The sequence below is a fragment of the Geospiza fortis genome, unplaced genomic scaffold (assembly GCF_000277835.1).
Source record: "Geospiza fortis unplaced genomic scaffold, GeoFor_1.0 scaffold100, whole genome shotgun sequence".
NCBI classification, from domain to species: domain Eukaryota; kingdom Metazoa; phylum Chordata; class Aves; order Passeriformes; family Thraupidae; genus Geospiza; species Geospiza fortis.
Window position 1 is genome coordinate 1,895,138 of NW_005054350.1, and position 12,327 is coordinate 1,907,464.

The 12,327-nt window shown below is 34.2% G+C and overlaps 1 protein-coding gene across 2 annotated transcripts in view; it reads left to right on the top strand.

Moving 5' to 3' along the window:
* CDH19 (cadherin 19) overlaps nucleotides 1–9,231 on the top strand; it is a 35,391-nt gene extending 26,160 nt beyond the window's left edge. The window contains exons 9-11 of one of the 2 annotated variants that reach the window (XM_031058875.1): nucleotides 3,358–3,475; nucleotides 5,436–5,687; nucleotides 8,045–9,231. In XM_031058875.1, the coding sequence (XP_030914735.1) occupies nucleotides 3,358–3,475; nucleotides 5,436–5,687; nucleotides 8,045–8,538 (864 nt within the window). In that variant the 3' untranslated portion in view covers nucleotides 8,539–9,231. The remainder of the gene's footprint in view (nucleotides 1–3,357; nucleotides 3,476–5,435; nucleotides 5,688–8,044) is intronic. The other variant, XM_031058876.1, reaches the window with a different exon arrangement.
* Nucleotides 9,232–12,327: the final 3,096 nt, after the last annotated feature.

Below are 12,327 nucleotides of genomic sequence, written 5' to 3' on the forward strand. Positions count from 1 at the left end.
CATCAAAATTAAGAGTACTGTTGTTCAGATAGACAATTTATGCATTAAATTTAACTTGGTTGAAATCCAATAGAAGCAGAGAGGACTGCAACAAAGAAGATTTGACCTTTCCTTTTGGACCTCTCCATAATTCCAATAAAGTAAAACCATTTGGAATTCAGGAAATAAATTTCCAATTAAGTTTTATCAAGCTTACCTGGCAGTCAACTATTCTATAATCCACAGGTTTTTATTTACAAGATGAATAAATACAATCAAATATAATAAATAATTTATTTACAAGATGCCATTCTGACAACCTGGGCTGGCACATGTATAAGGAATTTCTTCCTCTTTCAGTTTGCCAGGGTGGGAATTTTTGTTCAGATAGATCACTCACAACTGATTTACCACACCTTGTATTCCCCTGTTGTTGCCATCTACAGTTACCACAAGTCCTCACAGGGGAATTTTATCCAATGTTCAGATTTTAAACCTTCACCTCCATTTAGGCCAAAAATGAGCATCTTCCTGTTTCCCATCTATGCTTCTGGTGGCTCATCTTGTGAAGGCTTTCTTCTCTGCTAGTGCACTGAGATATTTCACTGCATTCTTTAAGTCCTCAAAAGCCATCAGAAATTTAAATTAGTTTTTCAAAAAGAATCAAGTGAATTAATCTCTGTTTTAAAGAAATATCAATTTTTTAAATGAACTTCTGGATCTTTAACGCTTCTATATTAATGAGACATGAAATAAGAATTTTTAAAGCAAATAAATTTCAGCCATGTCATCACAACAACTGACATAACCTTGCAAAAGCAGCAATTCATCCACTATATTTTCTTTATTTATATGCTAAAATATAGGAGGTGTGTAGGCCTTAACACACAAGCAGTAATTGCACTTTTTGGGAATGTGATGCCAGTTCCCCTGGTACAAGGCTAGAATCTCCTAGGTTAGATGTACAAAAACCTAGGAAATCGAAAAAAAAGAAGGAATTTCCTTCACTCTGAGTGATTTTTCCTTCTGAGTCAGTAAAATCAGAGGTATTTATTGTTCTCTGTGTATTTTGTAGACTAACGTGGGCTTTGTTGAATCTTAGTAGAAGAGCTACAGCAAGAAGTAAACAACAAGGATTTGCCCTGTCCTTACATTCCAAATTTTACCCTGCTGCTAAGGTGAATCCTTAAAGCCATATATGTATATATGTATCTCTATGCATCTATATTTATATCTAGAACAACCATAGGAATCTTAAGTTTGTGCAGACTGGGACAGCACAGATCAAAGCAAGGGCAGGTAGCTTGGGGTTTTTTTTTCAGTTAGCCACATTCTCCTTAGAATTTTATTGATTGAATCAGATATAGTTAAAATGTACAGAGCCAAATACATTCCATATGTACAATATGGAAGTCAATAATGAAATAGCAAAACAGTATCTAATTCACAACTGCTGTAATTTTATGATCTTCACACATTATATACTCTTAAAAATATGTTTTCAAAAGATATTGGTAATACCTGGTTGAATGAAAATCACTTTCTTTTAGTTTGTAGGTAGGTAATTTTTCTCTACCAAGTAACTGAACTAAAACCAAAACAATTTGGTTTAAAATAAAACAAACTAAATGTGGCCAAGATGTCTTTGTAGATCATTATTTTATTCTGAATAGTTAGTATATCTTAATAGACCCTGAATTTTAAGGACTGGCGTACATTCATACCAAGATTTATCCTCATCTGTGACATGTAACCAGCAAATTTTCAAGAAAAGCCAGTATGGTCTCTTTTAGTTTTTTTTGAGATAGTTGGCAAAATATAATAAAATGTGTCCTTCTTCGCAATTTAGATTGGATATTAAACTTTGTACCCTATTTCTGTTCATGTTGAGCATATTCTGGGAATTACATTTTCTTATAAAAATGACGCCTGTGGCAGTCAAGGAAACGTTAACTGGCAGTTTATCCTCACTGATTTCTTGACCTGCATTTTTCTACCTGTATTTGCATCACCTCAGCTATTTTGTTAGTTCTGAGGAAAGGAAAAAAAATCCCTCGAGAATCCCTCTCCCTTGTACACCATGACATCACTGAAAAGTTATTCCTCTCATTAATGGCAATAAAAAAGAAAAAATCAAAAAAACCACAACAAACACAAACTAAAAACCTCAAGGGTCCTCATGTTTCAATAGAGAGAAAAATATAGATTTAAAATAAATTTCACATATGGACAGGGAATAGTGTTAAAAATACAAAGCTTTTGGTGTGTAAGCCACATTTTGCACTTTGCTGTGATGATTTCATCAAACTTAGCTTGCTTGAAAAGAAAAAGAATGTGTGATGAAGTTCTAGATCTTTAAAAAGGGATCTAGCCAGAAAAGAGTTGTAAAAGGCACAGATGGAGACCGGCAGTAGCCACTTCCACTGACTTAAAGCCCTGCTTGTATCATTCAGGTGATCTGTGCTTTGAGAAAAGTTGAGGGTTCAAGTTCTTGCGTTCAAGAACATAGAGCCAAAGTTCAAATCTGACCCTCTCTTTTCTGAAAATTGGCCAACTTCCAGCAGTTTGCTTTCCTCCTGATCAGCAAGGATGTTCACTAATAAATGCTGATAATTAAATATTTACTGGTAAATATAAGAAATATAGACTTTTTAAAAAGAAATACTGCTAATTATGTTAACTATGCGGTTGTTTATTTACAGAGATGAAAAACATTCTTTTGAACGCTGTTATTTTTTATTTTATCTTGCAATGACTGTCTGGTTTGACAGATTTCTAAATGAAGGCTATTTTGTTTTCTTGAGAAAAAGCAGCCAAAAATTTCAATAATCAATCTGTTATAATATCCAGAATCAACAATTCAGCATGTGAACATGTCAGCGTATGTAACTTACTATATATAAGTATACCAGAGCCACAATATACCAGTTGAATGATGTCAATGTGTTTGTGGACTCAAAAGGAATGGGTTTTGCATAGAAAGATTTCTTCAAATGCAGAATGATGTACTGTTCACCTTGGATTAAAAAAAAAAAAAAGAACAAAACATTCTATATATCTTTTTTTTCGATTTATGGAGACTTCATTTGCTCCTGGTCCTTTGATCTGGAAAGCATTTTACATTTTCTCATGATTTTAATGCCTGCCTTTCTCAAATGGATGAAAACTTAAAGCAGAGTACTTGCAGAATATAAGTCTCAATAAGCCTATTTGGGTGTTTGGTGAATATTTGCATATTATGCACTCAATACAGATTCACGGATCACATCTTCAACATCAGTAGTTTAATTTTAACATACCTATTGTATCCTTTTTATTGCTTTAAAGGACAAGGAAATTCTTTTACTCTTAAACAACTCTGTTCTCTTATTTTTCCAGATAATTCAAACCATCAGTGCAGTGGATAAAGATGACTCAGCAGAAGGTCACCATTTTTATTTCTCATTCGCTCAGGAGGACTCAAACAGCTCACATTTTACTGTCAAAGACAATCAAGGTAGTGTCAGTCATGCAGCTTTTTAAGACCCTCCTATGGAAGATGCATGCTTCCAACAAGTTCTTAATTTCTTAAAATTTTCCATTTAAATACAAATTTTTGTCATAAAAATTAAATATGTTCTGAGGTCCACTTCAAAAAAATAATTTAATAATATCAAAGAGTATATTTTCCTTTTCAAGTGAATAATATAAACAGCAAAAGGCAGTTTTATTTCAGGGAAAGAAAAAACAGCTAAGATGAAAAATACACTGGTATTTCTTAAAAATTGTTTTCTTAATGTTGAATATGGTGGTCATTTCCAACTTTCTTGTTAGAATTATTTGCCTGAGAAATAAGACCATTAGAAACAGAAGATTGATATAAGAAGATTGTTATTTCATTAATTCAGCAAGACCAACATTATAAAAACAGATAACTAGGAATGAAATGTTATTTTTGAATATATAATATCAAGCAAAACCAGACTGAGATGAAAATACAGGTGTGATAACTGATGGAATTTCAAGGAGGTGACCATTTAGAGTCAGTCTGCTGAGACTACAAAATAAGGCTTTGTCGGACTAAGTTAAAGTGCTCATCGTTTTTATTGACCATGGTAATTATTTGAATGCTCTGGCTAAGGGAACAAATCAATGGAAACGAGTTTTGGGGAGCTCCAAATACATTAAATGCCAAACTACTTCTCAATTATCTTCAAAGTTAGTCAATGTATCAATAAGAATTTCAGTTCCCATCTTCATCTCTCACTCCCTTCCAGGAAGAGATAAGTCATTATATTAAGGTCAAATTGTGCACAAGCCATGAGCCTTTTCCACCTTCCCTCTTTCTGCCCAAAACCCAAGCAGACCCTCACACAAAGCAACCCATTCAGTTCCTTTCGATGGCTATTAATGGGGAAAACAAAACTTTTTGAAATATGGCGCAATAAGTTATCATCCTGCCTCTTTCTGCCACATCCAACAGAAATGGCTGGTTGAATTGTGATAGCCCTAAGGAAGAGAAAAGGAGACTGTAGATCTCTAGTATTTTATCTCAGAGTTACTTTCTGAACTGTGATAAAAACCTAGAACAAAAAAACTGTGAGGCAGTTAAGCTCAGTAGACTGTTTGTATAGATGTATTGTGCAAATAATGGTAGAAACACTTTTTTCCCTACTTCTACATATACACACGTGCAGTCTTTCACTCTGCCATGAGAAAGAATTCTGACATGGAAATATTTCTAGATTCTTTTTTCTTCTTTTCATTACACATGTATGTAGACAGGACTATTTTGTTTTGCAGCAATCTAAGTTACTTACTCTAACTGATATGCAGCAGGACCTGAATTTAAGCTGTTTACTGTGTTTTTTACAGAACAGATTTCTAAACTCATACTTAAATACAAAGCAAAGTGAAAGCATCTAAATATTTTTGCTATTTTAGGCAGTAGAAGCCCAGCTAGCTCCAGTTTTTGTGCCAGGGAAATAAATAAAAGACTGTTTAAGTGGACTTTTTTCTTGCTTTTTCTTCTTTCCCTTGTCACCTATTTTCACTGTGTGCTGCTAGAAGCCCTTTTTAACCTTTTTGATTGACAAACTGTCTGTATTTTATCTGTGAACTTCTGGCTTGGTAGCAGCTGGATACAAGGAACCATTTTAAGAACCAATTAATTAGTCTGAGCAGGTGCCAGGTACTGAAAGAGATGTTAATTTCTTTAGCTCTGAACATTAAAACCAGAGCTCCTCAGTCAAATTTTATTATTGCCCCTGGAGTATGTATATCAAAACTAAATACAATTTATTCACGGTTGACAAAATATGCACCAAATGTCAGCGCCTGCTTTTATGTTTGTAACTTTTGCTAATGTGTAGCTTTGCAGAGTACGATTGCTTTTAAATAGGTCCAATACCACTAAATATTATTGTTGTGGTTACAAGATACATAAATGCATATCATCATAACAATTTATCTTCTAGATAACACAGCTGGAATTTTCACAGGAAAAAGTGGCTTCAGCAGGCAAGAGCAGTTTTTTTTCTACTTGCCTATCTTAATTCAGGATAATGGAACCCCACCGCTGACGAGCACAAATACTCTCACTGTCACTGTCTGCGACTGTGACACTGAAGTTAACACCTTCTACTGCCGATATGGAGCTTTCATGTATTCCTTGGGTCTCAGCACAGAGGCTTTAGTTGCTGTTTTGGCTTGCATATTAATATTCCTAGGTAAGTACAAGTAAGAAAAATGACTTTGCTTCCTTTTACAGAGGGGTTGGTTAAGTAACAAAGATGGATCCTTGACTCAAAGACTGGAAGTACTGGGCCATTGGTAAAAACTGAAATAAGGCAAATGTTTAACTTCTTTCCTGTTTTCTTAACTATAATTTCTCCCTTCCTTTCCCTAGTTTTCAGTAAAATTTGAATTCTAACATAATTTCCTAAAAGTTAGGTGTAGTTGAGTCATGGTCTTCTTTACTCTCCTGGCAGTGCAATAACAAAGATTTCAGAGCCCAAAGTCTGTACTGATCACAGGTAAAGCTGAAGACAGCATTATGCAAGAAAATCTGCTAGTGTAGGAATATATTAAAAGAAGTAGCACCCTTCTTATTCTGCCTTAGCAATGGCAAAGGTAGAACCAAGGTCAATTATGAATAACAAAAGAAACAGGGAATCTGACATCAGCCAGAAAGTTCTAGATACAGGGAGTTTCTTCTCCAATTAAAGTTTCATCTCTAGACAGCCTTTTCTCCAAATGTTGGACATCTCCTTTTTCCTCTCAGGAGACACCAGCTTAACCTCCAATACCTTTGGAAATTTGTGGATGTAAAAACTGGGATTAAGAGTGGTTCAAATGCACAGGAGTTTTTCTAGTATCTCTGTAAAGGGTTGTGCACAGCTGGCAGACAGCACTCAAAACCAAACCAACAACTCAAGGCTGGCAGTTCTAGACACCAGCCATTTCTTGACTCCATAGAAAAGCCGAGGGATGCATTATATTCCCTATTGAATATTTTTCCAATATGTTTCCAGTTGAAGGCATAGGATCAATTGAATTCCAGTTGAAGGCATACAATGAATTTATTTTTTCTAGGCTTTCCTGCACACTTCCAGAGTTGTCTTATTTAAATCTGAGCTTAGATATCTGCCTTATGTCTTTTGGTCAGTTTAAGCTTACAGGTCAGTGTGCATTTCAAGTTTTGATTGATGGTTCCAGGGTATCTGAATAGGTTCACTTTGTGTTATTGACTTCAGGATCTAAGGATCAGGAAAATTGTACCACTGCATTATCTAGGCCATAATGGGAATTATTAATCAATGATTTCTTGGGTTCTTGCAGAAAGGTTCTCTCTCCAGGTGGAATAAACCCATGGCATCTACTGGACCTATTCATATCACCAAGGTCAATGCAGGGATATAGATAAATATATTAGTCCAAAAGAAGAAAAAACTTAATCTACTACACTCTTTACAAATACATATATTTTAAATTCCTTAATCCTTTGAATGTATTTTTGAAATTATTTAAAATTAAATAATAAAATGTTCTCTATACAATGTTTGCCATTTATATCTGAAAATTTAATTTTCAAGTAGAAAGTATACCATCAGAAGGGTTCACCAGGCAAAGCATTTGGAAATCACCTGTTTTGTGAATACATGGTAGAAATTCTTGTTTTCTATGCTTTCAAGTTTGTGTTGGTATCTCCCATGCAAATAGAACAGTTTATTGTAAACCATTCTAGATAGAAAACAGAACTGCTTTAGGTTCCTCATGTTCTTAAGTAAAATGATATAATTCTTGATAGTTGTATCCTTTTATGTTCTGAGTAAAAGCATTACAGTCCACAAAATACTTGTTACATAGAACTGCAGCAAGATATAGTTAAAACTGAAAGAATTCATCTCTTTGAAAGTCACAGACGAATTCAAAGGGATTGTTCAGTTAAAATGAAATTATGTGGGATTAAAAAATAATGCTTTAACAGAAAATGTAAGAAACTTTTCACATATTAAAGAAATAAGATCATTGGATTCATAGGCTTGACAGTAAAATCACACAGAATTTAGTGAGTCTTCAAATTTTAAAATCAGCACAACAGAAATAGTTGAACACCATTCAGCGCAGTCTGTGGAACTGAATGATTCAACCAGGTGAGGAGGATATCTTGCTCATTGTCTCATTTTTCATTTGATCTTGATGGGGCTTTTATCACAGAGATTGATAGAGATTAAGAATTTAAATTCTGAATGTGAAATGGATATATTATGTGATAAAAAAAGCACTTTCAAAAAGCATAACCTGTTTCTATCAGTTTCACATTTGCATCTACCAAAAGAATTGCTCCATTTAATTCGCCTTTTTTATAAGTCCCTTTGTAGCTATTTCCCAACACACCCATTGCTTATCTCAAAACCATAAAATACATAAAAATTACAGCTCTATAAATTTGTTAAGATAGCTTCACTATTCAACAGCCTTGATACTAAGATAAGAAGGGATTTTTAAAATCTTTCCAAGCACATTCATAGTATCTAGTTCTGCTTATTTTTTTCTCTTGTCCCTTCTCTTTTTATTTTGTCAGTGTTCTTTTTGGCAATTGTAACCATAAGGCCGCAGCAGCAGAAGAAGACTCCCTTTTCAGAGAAGATTGAAGAATTCAGAGAGAACATTGTCAGTTATGACGATGAAGGAGGGGGCGAGGAGGACACAGAAGCCTTTGATATTTCAGCACTGAGGACACGCACTGTCATGCGAACGCACAAACCTCGGAAGAAGGTGGCCTCCGAAATCCAGAGCCTCTACAGACAGTCTCTGCAGGTTGGCCCAGACAGTGCAATCTTCAGGCAATTCATTTCAGAAAAGCTCGAAGAGGCAAATACAGATCCTAGTGTTCCTCCCTATGACTCGCTTCAGACCTACGCATTTGAGGGGACTGGCTCCTTGGCAGGATCCCTCAGCTCATTGGGTTCAAACACCTCAGACATGGATCAGAGCTATGACTACCTTGCAGACTGGGGACCTCACTTTAAACAGCTTGCAGGCTTGTATTCTTCCCACAGAACTGTGGGGGATTAGGCACTTTTTGAATTGTTCTTTTGTTTTCCTAAGTCTCAGCAACCAAATGTAACTATGGATTTTTAAAAAGGAGGTCATTCCACATTAAACAGGAGAAATAAGAGCCCAAGGGATTTAATATGGAAAGTTTTGGATGTGGAAACCTCTTGAAATGATAAAACATACATGGGGTGTTACTACATGAAGGGATGGAGGTTATAGTTTGAAAACCTTGCGGTAATCTAAGTGCTTAAATGCAAACCTTGCTGCTTTGGATATCTAGATCCTCTTCTGGATACTGAAAATCTGGATTTTGCTAGTATAAAAGGAGGAGTAGAAGCCATAAATGGATGTTGTGAACATTCTGCCATCCATAAGCTTTAAACAGTTTCCAAAGTTGACAGACTTATGCTGTTGCGGTTGAACACATACATTAACCAAAGTTAAACACGCATATTTGTATAATGCTTCATTATATAAATCTAATTCTATGAAAAAATAGACCATAGATATTCTAATACCATTGTCAGAAGTGCTTACAAGATCATCTATTTATTGTTCTTAGGATGATAACACTAAAACAAATTTCTTTTCCTATGAGAAAAATTAAAGCACATTACGACATCAGCAAGTATTTGCTGCCATTTTAGATTTAATGAAGCTATTGGAAAATGTGTAAAGCAATACTTAATTTAGCAAATAAGATAGGAAAAAGAATCAATATTTAACTTAAATACTGCAATTGACCACACTATATATTACTGCACCTAGAACAAAATACTGTCCAAATACAGGCATTTTTTCCTTTTATTAAGAGCTTAAAGGATGACTGATTTACCAGCACAGATTTATTTTTTTATTATGGAATATAAAATTAGCTGCAGTAGTCAGTTTTATTATAACAATATTAAGAATCTTTAAAATGCTAAACTGATGGTTATAAAACTTTATGTATGACATTGGATAATAATATAATAAAATGCTTTAAATGCTAATCCACTTTGAAAATGCTCCTGAATCATTCTGCAAGACTCAAGTAAGATTTCAAAATTCATTTCACACTGTTTTTTTTTCCAACCATTCCATAACAAATGTATACCTGTCCCAGAACAATTCTTTACTAAAACCACTACCCAGCAGCAATTTTGGAACTGAGGTCATCAAATGTTTTCAAAATGGTCTGTCTGGAAAAAAAAAACACCTGTGTTTTACTCACCTCTCTTTCACTGAGTACTCATCTTACAGAATCAATATCCTGCAATCAAATAATTCAATCACCTAAAAGCTGGCATCTTGATAAACCAAATTATGCAACATATTTCTTTCTATTTTCCTTTTTTTTCCTTCTTCTTCTAAGTAAAATTTTAGGTAAGTGAAACTGAATTACAGATTCGGGAAAGCTAGTGCAAGGAAGAAGCAAACAAATAAACCAGACCCAACAAACAAATTCTGCAATGTTTACTACAGTTGCTCTTCACTGAAGGAAACCAAGGTATGTAGGCTAAGTGGAAAAAGTGCCAGTGCAGTTTAAATTCCTGGTACCTAAAAATAAAACATGGAGTTGTTTGAAAATCAGGAGAGATTTCTAGTGTGATGTCTGGTAATAACAGAAATATTAGTCATTATATTCATGGCTGAAAAATTATGGGTAGGGGGGTAAGGGACAGGACACGGTGGTGATCTGACCAGAGGCAGATGAAGCAGCACCTGTTTACATAAGAAAGAAGAAAGATTCTTCCCAGTCTCATGGGAGGATGCCAGTGTGAATGAGCAGCTACAAAAGCTTTAAAATTAAAACATTGTGCTACTGACTTTAACGTTTTACACCAATGGCTTAAAAATAGATGTGGCAAAATTACTTTTATTTGAGAAAATATTTTGCATATTAATAATTTGCTTCATGGTGAGGACTAGAGAGAGAATGACTATACACCACTAGTTGTTGACAATAGTGAAAACTACACTTTCAGGATTAGGTCTATAGATTTATGTGTGTTATACCCTAAACAAATCCTTATTCCACAGATGGTCCCAGTGGCTTCAAGAGAATTCTTTGTGCTTTCAGATTGTATTTAGTACAAAAAGGATAACAGTGTCTGATCCTTTCTCAATCCAGAGATGTTTGTCCATTTAGTGTTGACGGGAAAATAGCCGTCAACACTAAACCATCATGTTTATAATTTTGTATCTTTACTGTGAGCTATTTTAACAACAAATATTTTTTGTAAGTAGTGCATACCACTAACAGTTTTTTTAACTCTATGTAGGCCAATGTCAGTAATTTCTATGTGAAAAACAATAACGGCCTGCAATGGATCTTAAATTATTTTTAGCTGAAAAAACCTTAGATAGTGTTTACATAACAGCCAAAGGGCATGTTTTGCTCTGGAACAAGAATTTATTCCTAGCTGTTACTGGACCACATCTTATTAGGTTCCTGGTATTCAATCTAACCCAGCCTTGTCAATTTTCACATGTGAGAAAAGAACCACTGAACTTACTTCACACTTTAACTTCACACTTTCTTTAAGTTTGCTGAAAAATGTGTAGAAAAAGATTTTTTAGAATTGTCTTGTTATTTGAAGGAAGCAAACATTCTAAAAAAAGTATATAAGAGATCACAATCATTAGTAACATGAAATTAATAAAGGATAAGTTGTAAATTGGAATTTCTGGTGATGAAATCTATTAAATTGAGGCATGGTTTCCCCAACAGAATCTTCTATTATCTTTATCTTTCAAAATTTGATTACTAGCCAGAATTCACTATGTTATTGGCCGAACTGAAGAAAGTAAGTATGGTGAAAGATGATAAATAAATATTCAGCTGTTCATGACCTCCCCAAGGGAATATAAGGAAGACTTATTTGCTTGAGAATTCCTTATGGTGAAAGGAATACCAGACAAAAGATTGGCTTTCTGTTTCGGTCTCACTCATAAAGATTCAGACCAAAACCACAGAGTGTTGTGGGTCTTGTTTTATTGTATAAAAAACAAGGAAATTAACACTATGCATATATAATAATAATAATAATAATAATTAGCATTCAGATGTCTAAACTAAAAAAAATATATACCAATCACTTAATAGCATATTGCAGCTTCAGACTCATTGCTGTGAGTAGAAAAATATATTCGTTTATCAATTAAGCCAAAATAAAATGTTTCAGTTTGGTTTTGACTTCATACATCCCAATGCAGGTTTTTTATTATCATAACACTGGGAAGAAATTCTGCACATTACTGCGGGTAGTCTTAGTCTTCAATTCACATAATTTTCCTACCTCATTTTTTCTCACAGGAATTGTCATTACACGCTTAGCTTTGCTTTCAAAATCTGCATTGGAAATCTGGTTATTTTAACAATCATTCTTAATTATAAGGGATCACCCTGTCAGATGAAGGTAACACTTGTTTGAAATGACAGTGCACATTTTATGCTTGAAAGTCAGATCTAATATATCCTCTCTAAGGAGTAGAAGTTGAGGAGTTTATGTGATGTTTCACTCTGGAAAAGAAGGTATTTCACCTTGATCCAGATTACAAAAGTAGAATAGAATTTATATGAAAAAACTAGTAGCTATTTGTAAAGCCCACAATATTTTTCTTCCAGAAAACTGATAAACCGATGCCTTACAAAGAAAAATTGAGAGAATTAATGTTTATAAAAAAAATTGACACATTTTAAAATAATTTGCTTGCTTTTGTATTTGTTTGGGAAAAGACAAATTCTACATGCATGATCTTATATCAGCCTTCTGTATCATACACGGAGTTCAAGGAACAGTAACATTTAACTCTGATATCTAG